Raw genomic sequence first — 22,222 nt, forward strand, 5'->3', positions numbered from 1 at the left:
TAAAATATACTGTCCGTGAAATGTATGTAGTATTTATAAAATGGAAGTGGATACCTAAGTATTATTGTCCATTAGTTTACTCCAATTGGGGGAGGGGTGGTAGGGTTAGGGGAAAATAATAAAGAAGGAAAATATATAAAAATATATATTTTTAATAATATATATTTACAAAAAAAGATATGGGAGATTGGAAATGATGCAGACAATTACATTGATAGAAGCCACAATCTGCAAAAACGTTTTTAAAAAGGACAGCACATGACACATCTGAAATAGCTAGAATGATTAAAAGTTACATTTTGGGCATTTAATTGAGCATTGTTGATGGGAGTTATGGGTTGAAATGACATGGGTCCCCTGTCCCCAGGAACTCTAGCCAATGTCATTGGGAACTTCGTGGGCTCACCTGAGGGGTCAAAGTCCTGGAAGTAGTCAGGGCAGTGCTGCTCTGAAGTGAAGCCTGCCTCTGTGTCGTCCCAGCACAGCCACCCATCCCAGGTCCGGTTACACACTGGACCTGCAGCATAGAAACAATCAGAGAAGAAACCTGTTCAAATAAAGCACTGAGAGGTAAGGACACTGACACTGTCTGTTACACAAAGCAGGTCAAGCCAATACGCAGTTTAAATCAATATGCGATGGAAGTACATACAGTGCCTTCAGAAAGTATTCACACCCCTTGACCTTTTCCACATTTTGTTGTGTTACAGCCTGAATTTAAAATCGATTACATTTATATATTTTTTGTCACTGGCCTACACACAATACCCCATAATGTCAAAGTGGAATTAAAAATGAAAATTTGAAATGTCTTGAGTCAATACGTATTCAACCCCTTTGTTTTGGCAAGCCTACATAAAATTCAGGAGGAATAATTTTCTTAACAAGTCACATAATAAGTTGCATGGACTCACTGTGTGCAATAATAGTGTTTACATGATTTTTTTAATGACTGCCTCATCTCTGTACCCCACACATACAATTATCTGTAAGGTCTCTCAGTCAAGCAGTGAATTTCAAACACAGATTCAACCACAAAGACCAGGGAGATTTTCCAATGTGTTGCAATGAAGGGAACCTATTGGATGGGTAAAAATAAAAAAGTATACAGTAAATACCCCTTTGAGCATGGTGAAGTTATTAATTACACTTTGGATGGTGTATCAATACACCCAGTCACTACGAAGATACAGGTGTCCTTTCTAACTCAGTTCCCGGAGAGGAAGGAAACCACTCAGTGATTACACCATGAGGCCAATGGTGACTTTAAAACAGTTACAGAGTTTAATGGCTGTTATAGGAGAAAACTGAGGATGGATCAACAATATTGTAGTTACTCCACAATACTAACCTAATTGACAGTGAAACGAAGGAAGCCTGTACAGAATACAAATATTCCAAAACATGCATCCTGTTTGCAACAAGGCACTAAAGTAATACTGCAACAAATGTGGCAAAGCAATACATTTTTTGTCCTGAATACAAAGTGTTATGTTCGGGGCAAATCCAATACAACACATTACTGAGTACCACTCTCCATATTTTCAAGCATAGTGGTGGATACCTCATGTTATGGGTATGCTTGTAATCGCCATCTCCCGAGTGGCGCAGTGGTCTAAGGCACTGCATCGCAGTGCTAGCTGTGCCACTAGAGATCCTGGTTCGAATCCAGGCTCTGTCGTAGCTGGCCGTGACCTGGAGACCCATGGGGCGGCGCACAATTCGTCCAGGGTAGGGGAGGGAATGGCCAGCAGGGATGTAGTTCAGTTGGTAGAGCATGGCGTTTGCAACACCAGGGTTGTGGGTTCGATTCCCACGGGGGGCCAGTATGAAAAATAAAAAATGTATGCACTCACTAACTGTAAGTCGCTCTGGATAAGAGCGTCTGCTACATGACTAAAATGTAAATGTTAAGGACTGGGGAGTTTTTCAGGATAAAAAAGAAACAGAATAGACCTAAGCAGAGGAAAACCTGGTTCAGTCTGCTTTCCACCAGACACTGAGATTAATTCACCTTTCAGCAGGACAATAACCTAAAACACAATGGCAAATTTACAGTTTTTACTTAAATCTGCTTGAAAGAAAGTCTTCAAAATGGTTGTCTAGCCATGATCAACAACAAATTTGACAGAGCTTGAAGAATTTTGAAGATAATAATGGGCAAATGTTGCACAATCTAGGTGTGTGAAGCTCTTAGAGACATAGCCAGAAAGACCCACAATCGCTGACAAAGGTGCTTCTACAAAGTATTGACTCAGGGTTGTGAATACTTATGTAAATGAGATATTTCTTCATTTTCAATACATACTGAAAAAAATGGTGCTTTGAATTTACTTAATTAAAATGTGTACATTGGTTCCACATGAATGAAACATGTTAGATAAACACAATTATTCTTTTTCAGTTTACTTATTTTCTTTTTGTCAAGCAAATATAAATTGTTCAAGTAAATGCATTGTAATGGAATATAATCAATTTAACATGATTTGGTAAAGCTAATTTTATTTGAATGAAATGTGTAGCTTCAAATGGATTTGATCATGTTCCCTAAACCTGATCACTACTTAACCTGGTAGAGCACGGTGCTTGTAACGCCAAGGTAGTGGGTTCGATCCCCGGGACCACCCATACACAAAAAAAATTTATGCACGCATGACTGTAAGTCGCTTTGGATAAAAGCGTCTGCTAAATGGCATATTATTATTATTATTAATAATTAACATTATTTTATTGATGATATTACTCATTATTATGTAGAACTTTGTTTTGGACAAGGTTCTACATAATTATTAATGTAAGCACACGATTAAATGCTGCCATTTTCTACCTTAATGTTTGTATTTACACAAATTAATAGGGAAATAAAAAGTTTATGCTAAAGATGTATAACCAAGGAGCAAGAGACCATTTGCGTCAGTGACAAAGAAGGCAAAAGGCATGTGTTAAAAAAATTATACTGTCTTTTTTGTAACGATTCAGTGTTCAATGAATTGCGCAGGTCTAAATCACAATGCTATACATCTGTATTAAAAAAATAAGAAGATTTGTCCTAACAATGCATTTTGTTACAAAATGAGGTAGTTATTTTTCATAAGGAGTAACATAGACAAAGAATGAGGTAGGTACAGTGGGGAGAACAAGTATTTGATACACTGCCGATTTTGCAGGTTTTCCTACTTACAAAGCATGTAGAGGTCTGTAATTTTTATCATAGGTACACTTCAACTGCGAGAGACGGAATCTAAAACAAAAATCCAGAAAATCACATTGTATGATTTTTAAGTAATAAATTTGCATTTTATTGCATGACATAAGTATTTGATCACCTACCAACCAGTAAGAATTCCGGCTCTCACAGACCTGTTTGTTTTTCTTTAAGAAGCCCTCCTGTTCTCCACTCATTACCTGTATTAACTGCACCTGTTTGAACTCGTTACCTGTATAAAAGACACCTGTCCACACACTCAATCAAACAGACTCCAACCTCTCCACAATGGCCAAGACCAGAGAGCTGTGTAAGGACATCAGGGACAAAATTGTAGACCTGCACAAGGCTGGGATGGGCTACAGGACAATAGCCAAGCAGCTTGGTGAGAAGGCAACAACTGTTGGCGCAATTATTAGAAAATGGAAGAAGTTCAAGATGATGGTCAATCACCCTCGGTTTGGGGCTCCATGCAAGATCTCACCTCGTGGGGCATCAATGATCATGAGGAAGGTGAGGGATCAGCCCAGAACTACACGGCAGGACCTGGTCAATGACCTGAAGAGAGCTGGGACCACAGTCTCAAAGAAAACCATTAGTAACACACTACGCCGTCATGGATTAAAATCCTGCAGCGCACGCAAGGTCCCCCTGCTCAAGCCAGCGCATGTCCAGGCCCGTCTGAAGTTTGCAAATGACCATCTGGTTGATCCAGAGGAGGAATGGGAGAAGGTCATGTGGTCTGATGAGACAAAAATAGAGCTTTTTGGTCTAAACTCCACTCGCCGTGTTTGGAGGAAGAAGAAAGATGAGTACAACCACAAGAACACCATCCCAACCGTGAAGCATGGAGGTGGAAACATCATTCTTTGGGGATGCTTTTCTGCAAAGGGGACAGGACGACTGCACCGTATTGAGGGGAGGATGGATGGGGCCATGTATCGCGAGATCTTGGCCAACAACCTCCTTCCCTCAGTAAGAGCATTGAAGATGGGTCGTGGCTGGGTCTTCCAGCATGACAACGACCAGAAACACACAGCCAGGGCAACTAAGGAGTGGCTCCGTAAGAAGCATCTCAAGGTCCTGGAGTGGCCTAGCCAGTCTCCAGACCTGAACCCAATAGAAAATCTTTGGAGGGAGCTGAAAGTCCGTATTGCCAGCGACAGCCCCGAAACCTGAAGGATCTGGAGAAGGTCTGTATGGAGGAGTGGGACAAAATCCCTGCTGCAGTGTGTGCAAACCTGGTCAAGACCTACAGGAAACGTATGATCACTGTAATTGCAAACAAAGGTTTCTGTACCAAATATTAAGTTCTGCTTTTCTGATGTATCAAATACTTATGTCATGCAATAAAATGCAAATTAATTACTTAAAATTAATACAATGTGATTTTCTGGATTTTTGTTTTAGATTCCGACTCTCACAGTTGAAGTGTACCTATGATAAAAATTACAGACCTCTACATGCTTTGTAAGTAGGAAAACCTGCAAAATCGGCAGTGTATCACATACTTGTTCTCCCCACTGTATGTGTACATATTTGTGCATGTTAATTCTATTGACTAAAAGTCACTACAAAGTGAAACTGAACTTTTTCCATAAGCCGCAAAGACAATTAAGGGCATCTACTCAAAACACCATACAAAATATCTAACAAAATCACGATAGCTCCATCTTTGGACATGCTCATTCTGTTTTGAGTTTTTGTGAACAATATAACAAGTTCAACATAAGTCAAACATACAGTGTGAAACACAACATTATAGTCTGAAACACAACACAAAACAAAACAGCTCACTGAAACAGCCTGTTTTTAAATGCAACAGCTTTGTTAGAAAGTTTGTCCCCATTTAGTTCCATAAAAACCTTCTGAAAGACTTCAAAGGTGTGGCGGAGCTCAGTAGGGTAACTGAGGTTCATGGCTTACATGAGGCTGAACAGCATTGCAACAGCAAATGTTACGTTGCCCAGATCCTGCAGCACCTTGACGCCTTCAAGGACAATCCCAGTGTCCTCTGGTAACTCACTCACTGCATGGTCTGTGATAATGTAGATCCCCACAGTAGTGTACTCAATGGCTGGCATAGTGGACTCTTCATCCATGCCCTGAACAAGACACAAAGGAAAAACTTGTCAATCATACAAAATGAATCATTCATCAATGAAGTGTTTACAGTTAGGGACTCTAGATTGCAAAATGTATAGCTCATGAAGCGCAAGAGCATGATACAGACAGAAATAAATCAAGACTGGAGTCCTTTTAAGTGTCAACTAAATCAAGAACTGCTGGTAATATTTGAACACCGCCTATTACAAGGCTAAAATTAAAAGTGGTTCTAACCAAGATTTCCATTCTATTTAGATTACATTTGAGACATAGCCAATTTGATCACTGTATTCAGCATTCAAGCAAACAAAAAAAGAAATGGAGTCTTTAATCTGAATAATACAATTCTGAATTAAAACAAAATATGATGGTGGCACGGAACAGGAGTGGAAGAGAAAGAAAAGGAAGGAAACACTTCAATCTATTAACATACCACATATTCCTGAACAAGGTTTTCTGGGTCTTCACCCATATACACACACACTCCCTTTATGGTGCACTCTCATCCCACATCTATGTTGATATTTTAAGAATGTCTCATTTTGAAGTCAACTTTTGGTTTAGAACCACATATGAATGTGTCTTTTGAAGCATAAGGAATTCTTACATCAGCAATTGGTGCCATGATTGATATGATTCTTCTGCCCAGCTGACCTCCTCTTCTTTGGAACAACTTCAGCAGGTTATCTACGTGTATATCAAGTTGAGAAAGAAATTTGGACTAGAGTGGGGTTGTGGTGATTCTCTTAAACTCAGCATTGACCTGAAAATAGTAATTAAACAAATTAGATTAAAAACTCCAGAAAGGAAAATAGACGAGATGATCACACAAGCAGCAAACTAGAGGAAGATAAATAACTAGGCAGCCAGCACAAATGGTGATACCTCTGAATAAGGCTCACTTATGTGGCAAGCTGAGGGAAAATAATCTTCTACCTTCACCAAATCCCAGATAACATACCTAATAGATCAACAATAAGACAAGCATGGCTAACTTACCTCAATGACTTCAAAGAGCGCAGGCCATCTTGCCATGAAGTCCTCTACCACGGACAACTTCATGTCTCTTGTATGCAAACATTTTCTCCATTTTGAACTTCACTGTCTCTCTGTTATTCCTTTTCTTCACATCGGAGAGTAGAGCTTTTCGCATGTCCTCAAGGCTCTCTTCTGTTTCTCCTGAGGGATATGTGGGGCAAAAGTTCATTTCTGCTCTCTTTGCCTTTTTAACACCATAGGCTGCACTTGACTTCCCTGCAGGTTTGTGCTTCAAGGAGTTTGTCACCTCTGGACATCCCAGTCTTCTCAGGCGAGTGCGGTAGTTTGCCAGTTTGTATTTCAAACTGCTTTTCCATCCGCCACATCCAGTGAAGGAATACTTCTCAGTCAAACATGGATGCTTCTTGATTAGACTCTGCAACCTGTTGCATCTCTCCATCAGTGGCATAAACTTTATACTGGACAATTTCTTGCAACAAGCCGTTGCGTATGTCTGACTTCAACTTAGGCTCTGGAACAAGTAGAGTGCCACTTTCAAGGTAAGCTGAATTGGCCTGCTGAAGTTTTATCTCAGCATCATAGGAGAATCTAGGCACACAGAACAAAGTAGGCCAAGAGGACCGTGAGCTAGTAGACTCTGGAAAAGACAGTATGTCAGTATCAACTGAGCCACTGGATAGTGTTGACGAGTCATCGATGTGGTGACAATTGAAGGCGGAGGTTGTCGGGAATGGGGTGTTGATTCTGCTGGAGGTTTCAGCACAGTGAATTGTGGGGGTCTCTAACATGTCAATAACTTTAAGAGTACCTTTGTCCTCTACTTCTGCCATTGACTTCAGGTTAAATAACTAATTTCCAAAAATAGGGTCCATGAACTGAAGTCTGAAGTTGCCGTGAAGTCCACACTACTTCTTTACATCGTTCAAAAGGTCAGTCACAGATTCAGGTAGTCCACAAGGGAAGGTCAGTCTCTGGCAGCTGCCAATCAATCAGGATGATTTTCATAATTGCAGGAGTTTACATCTTGTTTCTTAGTCTGCAAAGAAGACAGACAAGAATGGCAGTCAAGGATTGTTCTTCATGGTCCATAGCATTATTATATTTGAAAGTTGTAAGAAATATAGTTTTCATTTCAATTTTTCTACTGATTATGCAGGCATGCATATGAATTGATATTCAACCAGTATGTGCTAAACATACTTAACCTCTTTTTGGATCCAGTGAGGGAAAAAAGTATTTGATCCCCTGCTGATTTTGTACGTTTGCCCACTGACAAAGACATGATCAGTCTATAATTTTAATGGTAGGTTTATTTGAACAGTGAGAGACAGAATAACAAAAAAATCCAGAAAAACGCATGTAAAAAAAGTTAGAAATTGATTTGCATTTTAATGAGGGAAATAAGTATTTGACCCCTCTGCAAAACATGACTTAGTACTTGGTGGCAAAACCCTTGTTGGCAATCACAGAGGTCAGACGTTTCTTGTAGTTGGCTACCAGGTTTGTACACATCTCAGGAGGGATTATGTCCCACTCCTCTTTGCAGATCTTCTCCAAGTCATTAAGTTTTCGAGGCTGACGTTTGGCAACTCGAACCTACAGCTCCCTCCACAGATTTTCTATGGGATTAAGGTCTAGAGACTGGCTAGGCCACTCCAGAACCTTAATGTGCTTCTTCTTGAGCCACTCCTTTGTTGCCTTGGCCGTGTGTTTTGGGTCATTGTCATGCTAGAATACCCATCAACGACCCATTTTCAATGCCCTGGTTGAGGGAAGGAGGTTCTCACCCAAGATTTGACGGTACATGGCCCCGTCCATCGTCCCTTTGATGCGGTGAAGTTGTCCTGTCCCCTTAGCAGAAAAACACCCCCAAAGCATAATGTTTCCACCTCCATGTTTGATGGTGGGGATGGTGTTCTTGGGGTCATAGGCAGCATTCCTCCTCCTCCAAACACGGCAAGTTGAGTTGATGCCAAAGAGCTCGATTTTGGTCTCATCTGACCACAACACTTTCACCCAGTTCTCCTCTGAATCATTCAGATGTTCATTGGCAAACTTCAGACGGGCCTGTATATGTGCTTTCTTGAGCAGGGGGACCTTGCTTTCAGTCCTTCACGGTGTAGTGTGTTACCAATTGTTTTCTTGGTGACTATGGTCCCAGCTGCCTTGAGATCATTGACAAGACCCTCCCGTGCAGTTCTGGGCTGATTCCTCACCGTTCTCATGATCATTGCAACTCCACGAGGTGAGATCTTGCATGGAGCCCCAGGCCGAGGGAGATTGACAGTTCTTTTGTGTTTCTTCCAGCCTTGTGTAGGTCTACAATCTTGTCCCTGACATCCTTGGAGAGCTCTTTGGTCTTGGCCATGGTGGAGAGTTTGGAATCTGATTGATTGATTGCTTCTGTGGACAGGTGTCTTTTATACAGGTAACACACTGAGATTAGGAGCACTCCCTTTAAGAGTGTGCTCCTAATCTCAGCTCATTACCTGTATAAAAGACACCTGGGAGCCAGAAATCTTTTTGATTGAGAGGAGGTCAAATACTTATTTCCCTCATTAAAATGCAAATCAATTTATAACATTTTTGTTGTTATTCTGTCTCTCACTGTTCAAATAAACCTACCATAACATTTTTTGACTGATCATGTCTTTGTCAGTGGGCAAACGTACAAAATCAGCAGGGGATCAAATACTTTTTTCCCTCACTGTATGCCATTTCAAAGTCACCATGCGGACGGATCCAATGATGTAGTCAACCAGTGGATAACTGTCTGCCAGTTCACTTAGTGCCACTAGAGTGACATCTCTTGTGGGAGCAGGACTAAGTTCAAAGGCTCTAATGTTCTCTGTACCAACCACACAGTTCCTTGACAATGAAAAACACACTCTCATGCTAAATGCAAATTTGAACAATTTCACCAAACTCTGGTAATCCACCTGCTAATTCATGGGCAACTATCATTCCCTTCCTGTAGGCTATGCACTTACTTGTCACACACTGGGAAAGATTAACCTCAGGTGTGTCAGGGTACTTCTGTCTAATGGCTTCAGCTATTTCATTTTTGAGTAAATCCACTGGGAGAGTGGAGACAGTTGAGACCTCGAGTTCAGACTTGCTAAGATATGGAGAGCTCAACTGGTAAGCAATCATCATCTGATGCTTGGAGGCTAATGAAAGAGGCACACTTTTGAAGCACCTTGTGTTTCTGATAACATGCTTTAAAAAAAGCTATGTTTGGCTTCAAACCACATTGTCCATAGCCTTACAAGAGGACCAAAAAACCTAATCACCTGCGGGTAGTGTTCCAGATAATGATGCTTCAGTAGAAGCCTAACGCCAGGGAACAACTCTTTGTAATTATCCCTGTGCTCAATTATTTTGCTTTCTAGATAAGAAATAGAGTCATCACTATGCACAGGGGCAACAACAAGCTCAATGATGTCTTTCAGGTCCATAAGTACAAGCCATGCTGGCTCATCTTCAGGTACAAGGGGGGCGATCAAAAATGGGAACAACCTTAGCAAGCACCAGTTTTCATGAGCATTTCCACCCACTGTTTTTCTACTGGACAAACTGTGTGGTAACACATGATGTCTGTTTGTCTTGTCTGACCACTTGTAGGGGAAATTCAGAATAGCTATATTCAGGTCATCCAATGCAGAAAGTCGTCTTGATACAAGTAATGCTAAGCAGTGAGACAGCTCGTTTGGGACAATCTTCATGTAACTGAATATCACAACTCTTTCTTGTGAAAAACCTGCAATAGTACTCAACCAACTATGCCGTGAGCACCCAGATTGTCAGCCACTACACTCTGTACTGTACCTTTTGACAGATACACCTAGTAGAGGGGCATAAACACCTAGTTCCTCCAGAGTTAGTAGATCTCGTAGAAGAGGTTCTAAAACCGTACCATAACCATAGGTTTTAACATCATTGCTCTTGCACAGAACTGCTAAATAAATGGATGATAAAGAGGAATGAGACACATGGGGCAAGTTAGCCAACACCCAAAAAACAGTACATAGCTTGTGTTTCTTCCGTGCAAGACCTAAGAGTATCCTTAGCTCTTCTCCAGAGAGAAAACAGTTATCCTCAAAATGTGAACCATCTTTGTAGGACTTGTATTGATATGATGGTCCAATATTAATGTCCTGCTGTCCCCAATGACTCTCAACTACTTTATCAACAATGTCTTCTACGTAAAAGCTTTTGTAATGACTTCAGTATTGGGACATACTGGAAAGTGTGTCTCTTTTTAGCATTGAGTATGTATGTATTCAATTGGCTCCACAACACTTTAGTTCTCCTTGTAATACTGCTTATACTGATAAGCAGTACTAAGACGACCACCCTTTTCAATAGACTTTTGCCAGAACAAACTGCAACAGCAATTTCTTTAATGGTCGATTCATCCACTTGGAGGTTATGTTGACGAAAGGTGCAACTAACAAAGTCACTAGATAAAGGGACAGGTGCGGAACAAATCAAATGATGGAGTTCCCTTAAAAACTCATCAAAAGCTGAGCTTGGCACATGGACCAAATGCTCTAATTTCGGTAGAGAAGCTGCAAATCTTTCCTCAATAATAGTTGCTAATCCTTTAGCTGTACAATACAAATCAGAAGAAGCATTGGCATCATCAACAAACTCTTCTTCCTGACTATTTGCAAGTGATTAATCTGCTTATGGTGAAGAAGTTGTGACTACTCCAGGTTTAAAATCCAACCATGTGTGAGAGCAATGTTTGCGATATTTGTGAGATTTAAAGGTATCATTAATGTTTGTCTGAAAATGACAGCCTACAAACATACAAGTGATAGTTTCATTACTCTTGAGATGGCTGTTGATGTGTACAAAATAATCATTTTCTGATGCTAAATCATTACAAGCACATAGATGACAACTGAATATTGCCATGTTGGTGAGATTTTTAGTAACCTCTGTTGAGTGGACTTTACCTCTGGGTAATGGACAGTACAGCTGTAATGTGGGTGCTTTAACTTGTAATGATGCAAAAGTTGGGACCTACTTGACACCAATTCTGAACACCCCTTACATTTCCACAACACTGAAAAAAAGAGAACAGAAATACCATAAGACCTAAAGACTGACATTCGGAGTGAATAATTATTTGGTATTAAAACAACATCTGATAACAGTACTCACCAACACTATATAGCCTTTGAATGGGTAGACAAAGCAGCACAAATGTAGTATAGTAGGCAAACATCATGGACCTGTAAATATAAATGTTGTTCAATAAATTATTATTATTTTCATTATGAAATGTTTGATTCAATTATCTATTGATTTATGCATGCATCCACTCATATGCACATACGTTGAATTATTAAAATGTTTGTCAAATAATTGTACATTTATTGATAAATGAATGGACACCCATAATAAAAAGTAACACTGTTCAAGTGCTAAAATGAACTAATTTCAATAAGTCTGTATGTCACCTTTGCACCACATTTTACAACAAGGAGGCAGCCATGGGCAAACAGCATGAAAGCACCAATCTCATATTATTAGGTGTATAATCATTAGGTCTTAAATATGTAATGAAAAAGAATGTAAAAAATGTTTTATGTTTTGATGCAAATACATTAACTTTTACAATTTTTAACTTTTACCTTACAACAAAAGAAAAATGCTGCACGAAATGCTGCTGCAAAGTGATTGCAGACAATGTCGTGCACATGCACCAAAACATTAGTTAGCTAGCATGTTAGCTAACTCAAGCGGTGTGCACTCCTCAGCAAACCTTAATTAGTTATTGGCTTGGTAAATTCGAAGTTCTTGACCAATAGGTAAATATCATGGTGTTTCGCCAACTAACTTCACCTCCTTGCAAAATGTTAATCATTGACCTAGTACTGTTTTACTGTTTATAGAAGCTAGCTAGCAACATAGTATTTTACCTTTAGCTGCCATGCCAATATGTTTCAGACTCAAGAGCACAAAATGAGGATATGGAGCAATCACTACAACGTTACTGGTTACAATTCTGACTACAACCACACAGACAAACGTTGAATAAAATCAAATTGACTACAACCACACAGACAAACGTTGAATAAAATCAATCACCATGCTTACCTTGACCAAGATTCTAGGTACTGTCTTCTCCGCTAACGCGCCAGCGTTCTTTCTGGAAGATTCTTCTCTCCCAAGGTTTGAATTGTTACTCATTACTCGTCATGAATTAGCTTTATTGGTTCACACTCCCCCTACATAATTCAAACTAGTAGATCTGATTTTGCTTCGTGTTGCATTGATTGCAAGTAATTAAATAGCATTGAGAGGAGAAACAAAACATGTTTGAGTAAATCACACATAATATGTTTTCAGTGCATTTGCAAACATAAAAAAAAACCTGTTTTCACTTTTTCATTATGGGGTATTGTGTGTAAATGGGTGACACAAAAAATCTATTTAATCCATTTTGAATTCAGGCTGTAACACAACAAAATGTGAAATAAGTCAAGGGGTATGAATACTTTCTCAAGGCACTGTATGTTGTTTGTTGACATCATATTCAGTAGTTATTGGAGACACCTTCTGATATATCTTGTTGCTAATGTCTTTGTTGCTTTTTATCTACATATCAGGTTGTTATGTACAATACTAACGAATGAACATCTGTTTATCCTGACTAAGCCCCTAATTGTATGGTGGCAATGAGACATTACTGTGGAAAACCCAGGTAATTAAACATCTCACATCAGACTGATTTCTAAATACAGAACTGCTTCCTGATTCTGTCTTCCATCCACCATAAAAGTCCAGTTGACTAAAATCAATTTTAGGAAACAACATTGAATCAGAAAGGAATACAAATGCCCTTTCTTGGGTTTGAATTTGAAAAGAAAAATATCCCTGCCTGTCACACTATTTACTTTTCTTCACTTTGATCTAATAGTCGGATGTTTCAGACTTTGTTTTTGACAACAGGGTGGGATGTGTGTTTTAAAGCTTTGGATTGAAATTCAAAATCCCCTGGCATGTGGTGACAACAACGCTTGAAATAATAGAAGAGGTAGAGGTTGCTCTTGATGGGGAGAGTTATTTTAGAAAACATTTCCCTGGCAAAGATTGGTCCTTCTACTGAAGGAAATGTGTCATACCTCCCTACTGTGGCAGCCACCCACACAAACACATGAATAAATACATATTGTAACACTAAAGTTAAAAGCATTATAAAAAGAAAAGTGGCAAATACACTTCTACAAATATCTCCAAATCTTTTGGTTGGAATAGTCAGATAAGTGTTGGTATTACACCTGTAGGGTTACCCTAAAATTAACTACTGATTATAAGTGTGATAAGATTGCTAATTAGCCAAGACTCCAAGTGAACATCCCCTAGCTGATTGCCAGTGTGACTGAATGCTAATTAGGGTTGGGCGGTATGCAGATTTTCATACCGTCATACCGTTTCTGTACCATACCGGGGTAGACGGTATTACTGGAAGTGCACACAAGGGGCACTATTTAAAGAATATATATATAATTTAGGCACCAGGGATCTTGATTCAGGACGGGCTTCAATGTCTCTGCTGTTGATCTTGACATCTAGCCACTTAGCTAGCAAGTTAGCAAACCAAATGCAAAGCTGGAGCCCTGAGTTACATATAATAATTGTTTTATTATTATAAATAAAAAAAACATGTAAACGGTATTGAAAATCATACAGTCGGTATTTTGAAATACCCCGGTATGAGGTATAAATGGTATATCGCCCAATCCTAAAGCTAATCAGACACAACGCTAGCGGATTAGCATCCAAATAAGAGGCTTATAGCACCTTGTGTAAATGACACCAAATTACTGCAGCACTGATATATTGGCAGTCCCTCAGCACCTCTTCTCTCCCCACAGCCAGGCACATTAAAGCAGGTGGACTTAAGATGCACTGTGTCCTCACCTGCCGATAGGCTAACGTTAATTGTCTGGATACAAATAAGAATGGTGGGATTATCAAACCTTGTTAGCCGTTGACTACACAAAACGTAAGCTTTTTTTCTCCCTATCAAAGAGCTCCTCGTTCGACATCAGTTGCTCAGCTCGAGTGCTTGTGTAACATGAATCGAACCCACTTAGGATTCAAACTCATGCATGAGCACAAGCACTCGATAATCAAGTTATCCTACCTAATCGGCTGAGGATGTTGCCATTCACCATGAGTGGTACTGTTGTCAGATTTTCTACAAGATACATAAAAAAATGTATGTCAATGTAGCAACCAAATTTTGCTACAAGACAACTTTTCCCTATTTGGGATTCAGACACTCACTTTCCCTCACACAAATAATAATTTACCATGACCCACTATGCCAATGACAGTGGTGCCTGAACACAGGTCATGCATTTTTGATAATTTTACCTATTTTGTTGTGGTCGTTATCCTTCATGATTTTCTGGTAGCACTCAAACTGGGCTGTCATGATCTTGTTCCTCGTGACTCCTAAGTCGTGGTAGACATTCAACGGTACGTGCTGCTGGGTCTCATTCACCTCTGGGCTAGCCGCAACAAAGTTCTACAAGTAAGAGAACCCAGCACATTAGATAACATAACACATGGCATCACATGACAGAATAAATATAGAATATCCAAGGGAACAGTATCAAGTTAACAGCAGTAAATCATATGAATCATACAAATGCAAAGCTTAAGTGAAATTAATAAACATTCATTTAGAAATGTAGGTGCAAAGTATTTTGGTAATCACAAAATAAAAATGTGTAGAAGTCATAATATGATGGAAGTCATCTTAAACTATATTAACTGAAGTGTATATAGATTGTTTGTCGTCGCTATCATTCGTTTGTTGACTCGTTTGGCTGTAAGCGACTAGCTAAACAACACAGTATATTTTTAAAATGTGTCTGCACCCAGGTTTGTGTCTGAGTTCTATATTTGAACTCCATGGGGGACCGATTAAAATACTCAGTCACCATATCCTCATTTAGGACACAGGAAGAGACAGTAATGTAGAGCGGAGCGACTCCCTTTAAATCCATGTGAGCTCCTTGGAAAATTAAACAGTTAATGGTGTACAAAGAAATGTCAAACCACCCAATGTGAACCCAAATACTATGGGGCAATGATAAATTGCAAAATAGTCTTAACAAAATGTCATGCCAAAATAACAAAATTGTGGGTGTACTGGGTGGGCAGGAATTTTTTTTACTTATTTCATATTGCTGAATCATTAGGTGACCACTGGACTCAAAAGCAGGATACACTGCTTTGTATTCAATGACTTTAAGGCTGTCCTGCTCTTTTTTTGTACAGCACAATCCCCCAGAGAGGGATACATTGATGGGGACAATAGTGACAAGAATCAATTAACAAGTTAATGCATGTTTACCTACCAGTGTCTGGACCTACAGTATCAGTCAAAAGTTTGGACACACCTACTCATTCAATGTTTTTTCTTCATTTTTTACTATTTTCTACATTGTAGAATAATAGTGAAGACATCAAACCTATGAAACAACACATATGGAATCATGTAGTAACCAAAAAAGTGTTAAACAAATCATAATATATTTTATTTCTGAGATTCTTCAAATAGCCACCCTTTGCCTTGATGACAGCTTTGCACACTCTTGGCATTCTCTCAACCAGCTTCACCTGGATTGCTTTTCCAACAGCCTTGAAGGAGGTCCCACATATGCTGAGCACCTGTTGGCTGCTTTTCCTTCACTCTGCCGTCCGACTCATCCCAACCCATCACAATTGGGTTGAGGTCGGGGGATTGTGGAGGCCAGGTCATCAGATGCAGCACTCCATCACTCTCCTTCTTGGTCAAATAGCCCTTACACAGCCTGGAGGTGTGTTGGGTCATTGCCCTGTTGAAAAACAAATGATAGTCCCACTAAGCCCAAACCAGATGGGATGGTATATCGCTGCAGAATGCTGTGGTATCCATTCTGGTTAAGTGTGCCTTGAATTCTAAATAAATCACAGACAGAGTCAACAGCAAAGCACCCCCACACCATAACACCTCCTCCTCCGTGCTTTATGGTGGGAACTACACATGCGGAGATCATCCGTTCACCCACACCGCTTCTCACAAAGACACAGCGGTTGGAACCAAAAATCTCCAATTAGACCGGTGGACAAATTTCCACCGGTCTAATGTCCATTGCTCGTGTTTCTTGGCCCAAGCAGGTCTCTTCTTATTATTGGCGTCCTTTAGTAGTGGTTTCTTTGCAGCAATTCGACCATGAAGGCCTGATTCACACAGTCCCCTCTGAACAGTTGATGTTGAGATTTGTCTGTGACTTGAACTCTGTGAAGTATTTATTTGGGCTGCAATTTCTGAGGCTGGTAACTCTAATGAACTTATCCTCTGCAGCAGAGGTAACTCTGGCTCTTCCATTCCTGTGGAGGTCATCATGAGTTTCATCACAGCGCTTGATGGTTTTTGCGACCTTCATGTGTCATGACTTCCTCCGAAGCTGCCTCCCCTCCTTGTTCGGGCAGGCTTTGGCGTTCGTCATCACCGGCCTTCTAGCCACTGCCACTCCATATCTCATCATTCCATTTGTCTTGTCTTGTCAATTACACATACCTGGTTCACATTCCCCTCATTAGTACATATATAAGTGTTCTCTCTGCCCCCTTGTCCTTGTGGGTGATTGTTTTGTTTGAGATGAGTGTAGCTCGGTGGAGCTACCTGTACTTTGTATTGCCGGGGTATATTTTCCCCGTGTGCCTGTATTTGTTCCAGTGCGCCTGTTTTGTGCACTGGACTGTTGACGCTATCCAGCGTAATTGTATACTACGGAATAAACTCTGTATTCTGTGATTTACCCTCATGCGCCTGACTCTATCAAATCACACTCTCACATCATGTCTTACAGTAATGATGGACTGTCGTTTCTCTTAGCTTATTTTAGCTGTTCTTGCCATAATATGGACTTGGTCTTTTACCAAATAGGGCTATCTTCTGTATACCCCCCCTACCTTGTCAAAACACAACTGATTGGCTCAAACGCATTAAGAAGGAAAGAAATTTCACAAATTAACTTTTAAGAAGGCACACCTGTTAATTGAAATGCATTCCAGATGACTACCTCATGTGGCTGGTTGAGAGAATGCCAAGAGTGTGCAAAGCTGTCATCAAGGCAAAGGGTGGCTATTTGAAGAATCTCAAATATAAAATATATTTTGATTTGTTAAACACTTTTTTGGTTACTACATGATTCCATATGTGTTATTTTATAGTTTTGATGTCTTCACTATTATTCTACAATGTAAACAAATAGTAAAAATAAAGAAAAACCCTTGAATGAGTAGGTGTGTCCAAACTTTTGCCTGGTAGTGTATATGCCATCATATTGACCCCTTGCCAATCTCACATGCACCTTATTGAATATTCATCAATATAAACGTACATTCACCAAAGTTATTGAGATTTTCTGCACAGAGAATTCACTAGAATGAAAAATGATACAAACACCAATTGATGTTCCCAACAAACTGTGGCGTTATATTACTGAGCATGCCTTTTAAAAATGTTATCATACACATTATCTTATATGGTGTATGAACCCAACAATGAGACAGTAGACATGAAAATAGCATTTCTCTGCGCCCTGAACGTGTGTGTGTGTGTATGTGTGTGTGAGCGTATGTGTGTGTGAGGGACAGAGAAAGTGACAGATACACAGACAGACACGGAGAGAAAGAAAAAGAGAGAAAAAGAGAGAGTAAAGAGAGTCAATTCTTACATCAGTGGGAGTGCACAGTAGGAGACAGATGACCATCCAACACCACCCGAAACCATCCATCTTCTTTTTCGGCATGTCAGACAATGCACTCTTTAATGGCTATCGATCTGTTAAAAGGAAAAAATCCCATTAAAATACAGATCCACATTTTCTCATTACAGCAATCAATACCATCCCTCTATCTCTATCCCTCTTTCATCACTCATTCCCTCCAATATGTAGATATACACCCATTTACTGCTCTCTACCTAAATCCAGTGCAATCGAATGTGCCCAAAGGAAGTGTGCGCCTTCATGAGATTATTTCCAACCACGGACATCACATCGGCTCCTTAGTGCAGCTGTGGACTGTGCTCTGCCATCACCAGTATTTATGGAAACAGAACATGCACATGCACTCCAGTTCAGTGCAAATTGGCCAGTGTGGGTAGTAGCGAGGTCAACACAATCCCAGAGGATGACAAGAGGAGACAGGGGAGAGTAAAGAAACACCTGATCTCTAATATGTTCAGACGTTACAGACTTGGAGGCGTATTTCTTGTACAACTGCCATTTGCTCCTCTTAATGTAGTCCTGATGTATTTGTATATTGTAAATATATAAACAGTAAAATGCATTTACTAGTCCGAACAATCTTTTTGAGAAAAGTATTTATATTGCTCTGTTTGTATTTGCAAATTCACAAAGGTAATTTGCATATCAATTACATTTTGAAATTCCCAGTGCATACAGTGGACACAATGCTTTGTCAGATGGATCAGAAAACAAAGTCTTGGATACTATATCAATCACTATCTAGAAGCGTCGCCCTTACACTTTGTTTGGACAGGATATCTTACGGATTGCACACTTTATGTAAGTGTTGTAGAATTGTGTCTTGTCAAGACCACAAAATACTATATAAAAAACTGCATGGTAATTCTTTGAGGTTGCAGCATGGCTGGTGCATAGTTTAAAAGACAAAATTCAAATGTTCACATGCCCCTCAGGTCGAACAAATGTGCTTTTCAATATCGAGGGAAGATGAGGGAATTTCAATCTTAACCAAATGTGGTTGCCAAGAAGAAATGTCCATCTGAAATAATCCATCTGATTAACAAGACATAGATGTACAGACATGTATGCAGAGTCAGAGTTCTGTATGATGCATTGGCTGAACCTTGCAGTAACGTTGCTAGCTGTTAGCCAGAACATACTTTTCTAGTGAGACAGTAGGGAAATGTTAGCATTCCTGACACACAAGCCACCATTGTGTATACAACTGTTATAACACAATATGTTAGCTAAATATGTCTGTTTAGCCTCAAGGGTTATGGGAAGGGAGATGTGCTATACTTGAGTGGTAGGGTTAAGTGAACAGAAATACCTTTAATGGCATAAAGGAGTAGGACTTTTTTATCCTTCAAGTTGTATGGCTAATTTAATTAAGCTGTAATGCAATTGACCCAGGATAATAGGAAATATAACTGAGAGAAAATTGCTGTTCGTATTCAAGAACATCCAGCAAACAATTCAATGTGATTTTTCACAATACGACAGAGGTTAGTAACCACTACGCATGCTAAATAGACTCGGTGTGCACAGAAAGATATTAACTTTGATAAAGCCCAACAAACATGGTCATGGGTAACTTCACTTTATCCTGCACTGTGCTATCTACTATTCTAGAGACCCTAAATCCAGGCCAGGGGAATGGATGCCTGCCTCCCAAGTCTGCTTGGATTTAAAACGCCATTACACCAGGGGAATGCTGGAACTGGGATTGTAAAACATTATGGCAATGTGCAAATTGGAAACAGAAAGGAAACTATCAGCTGCACTGTCACACACTAATGGTCCTCTGTGCCAAATCCCCCAGCTGTATTGGAAAGGCTGACTCCAACCTTTTACAAACTGAGACTACAGCCAAGGATGGATCTGTCCAATGACAATATAAAACATACATTACAGATTACAGAATGCATCCATGGTTTACTTGGATAAGATTCAGATATGCAGTGCTACTTCGTGATACACATCTCAGAGGGTAAAACTTGGCAAAACTGCCTGCTGGGGTATAGACTGAGAGGTTTGTAGAAACGTGTTATCTAATCAGCAAACCAGCTTAAGACACCAAGAGTGAAATGCTTAGCTCTATGTCAAAGACAATCTGCAAAAGCCATTTGGATGATTAAATAATTGTTGTTTTAATCTGGACATTCTAAATAAATCTTCAGTTGTTGTATATTTTCAAGACGAATGACCATGACTCAAACAATTATATTCAATTTTTTTTAAATGTGTTGGGGGGTTTACAGGTACAATATCAATTTCAAATCATATTTTAATTTTATATAACATGTACCTGTAAGCTGCCACTCAAAAGAAAAACAAAAGTAAAAAATACATACAGAGAAATTATCATATTAATCAAACATGATTTTGTAATAGTAAAATTGGCATGTAAAGAAAAATAAAGAAAAAGATGTAGGCCTACACCCCCAACTCCCCATCCCATTCCCCCCAGCCCAACATGTCTCCGTCCAACCCCCTGCATCCCCCCCAACCCCCCCAACCCCCCCAACCTGGACTCCAACAATTCTAATGATAATCCCTTTGTAAGACATTCAAAGGACTGTTCGGCACCAATTTTAGAATGATGACCCTTTTGGGTCCAGCTTTAAATGACGTTCAGCTTATAAAGGCTTCATAAAGCCTTCATAATGCCTTCCTAAGCACTACATAAATGTGTTACAAAGCATCTATAACCGTATGTCATGCTTTATAAAGCATTCATAAATGTGGCATAACTGTGTGACATAATCACCAATGTCAAATTTGACATAACCCACTATGTTGAATATGACATAAACATGTGCTTTATAAAGGGCTTCATGTTGTGCTACAGGATGACATACGCTCTAAAGAGAAGACATGTTAGTCACATTACACCAGGCACCAATTACCTTGATGAAAGTCCCCAACATCAGGAAATTGAAAGTGGCTTCTGGAACCAAGTTACATGTTCCTCAGTACACAAAAACACACACAACAATATAACGAGCCATAGCTTGGGGTGCTGGACCCAGTCAGGTCTTTGACACAACAATATAACGAGCCATAGCGTTGGGTGCTGTGCTCAGTCAGGTCTTTGACACAACAATATAACGAGCCATTGCGTGGGGTGCTGGGCCCAGTCAGGTCTTTGACACAACAATATAACGAGCCATAGTATGGGGTGCTGTGCCCAGTCAGGTCTTTGACACAACAATATAATGAGCCATTGCATGGGGTGCTGGGCCCAGTCAGGTCTTTGACACAACAATATAATGAGCCATTGCGTGGGGTGCTGGGCCCAGTCAGGTCTTTCACACAACAATATAACAAGCCATACCGTGGGGTGCTGGGCCCAGTCAGGTCTTTGACACAACAATATAACAAGCCATACCGTGGGGTGCTGGGTCCAGTCCCATTCACCCACTCCCCCGCTGAAAGGTCAGCCACAAAATGTTGGCACCATTGTAACAGGTTGTAATCAAGCACTGGTTTCCAGCATGGGAACAGAAGAGGAATACCTGGTGCGGTAGTCTCAGGTTGGACAACTCCAAATCATCTCAGCTCTGACACACACACACACACACACACACACACACACACACACACACACACACACACACACACAACAAGCTTTGTAGGTCCATCAATCCATCTAAATACCTCTCACACCCTACAGTAATAAATTATGTGGATCATGAGAACATTCATAAATCGGCAAAACATTTATAACCTATTTATTCACACTTTATGTAGTGTCCTGTAATACTTTGTATGAAATGAGACACCTTCGGTCATTCATAACACATCCATAAAGACTTTATATCGCATGACACTGTACTTATTTTAAAGTCAGACCCCTTTGGTCATTCATAACACATACATAAAGGCTTAATGATGTAAACACAAATGTATTAACTCTAAAGGAATGATCACTAACAGCTAAAACAAATAAACATTAAAGACAAGTTTAAACCATACATTTCCTTTTATCTCTACATTTTTAAAACAATACAAATACATAAAGTTTCAAAGTCCAGCCATGCAATTACATTGAACATTACAGGGCTGTGAATAGTGTAGCTTGACCCTGAGCTGGCGGATGAATGGTTCTTGCCTCTCT

The 22,222-nt window shown here is 39.8% G+C and overlaps 1 protein-coding gene and 1 long non-coding RNA gene across 2 annotated transcripts in view; both read right to left on the reverse strand.

Annotated features, from left to right (window-relative positions):
• Positions 1 to 22,222, reverse strand: part of LOC121554903 (calcitonin gene-related peptide type 1 receptor) — a 56,373-nt gene that overhangs the window by 12,239 nt on the left and 21,912 nt on the right. Inside the window, exons 2-4 of the mRNA XM_041868620.2 lie at positions 18,067 to 18,173; positions 14,708 to 14,861; positions 407 to 517 (exon numbers count right to left, since the gene is read on the reverse strand). Of these exons, the coding sequence (XP_041724554.1) occupies positions 407 to 517; positions 14,708 to 14,861; positions 18,067 to 18,141 (340 nt within the window). The 5' untranslated portion in view covers positions 18,142 to 18,173. The remainder of the gene's footprint in view (positions 1 to 406; positions 518 to 14,707; positions 14,862 to 18,066; positions 18,174 to 22,222) is intronic.
• LOC121554915 lies at positions 4,705 to 12,689 on the reverse strand. The gene is made up of 6 exons (XR_005997816.1): positions 12,422 to 12,689; positions 11,483 to 11,553; positions 11,275 to 11,384; positions 6,311 to 7,346; positions 5,919 to 6,074; positions 4,705 to 5,310 (listed from the first exon to the last, which is right to left on the reverse strand). It is a non-coding gene; the product is annotated as an uncharacterized LOC121554915 (long non-coding RNA).

This window comes from Coregonus clupeaformis, chromosome 4 (assembly GCF_020615455.1).
Source record: "Coregonus clupeaformis isolate EN_2021a chromosome 4, ASM2061545v1, whole genome shotgun sequence".
Lineage (NCBI taxonomy): Eukaryota > Metazoa > Chordata > Actinopteri > Salmoniformes > Salmonidae > Coregonus > Coregonus clupeaformis.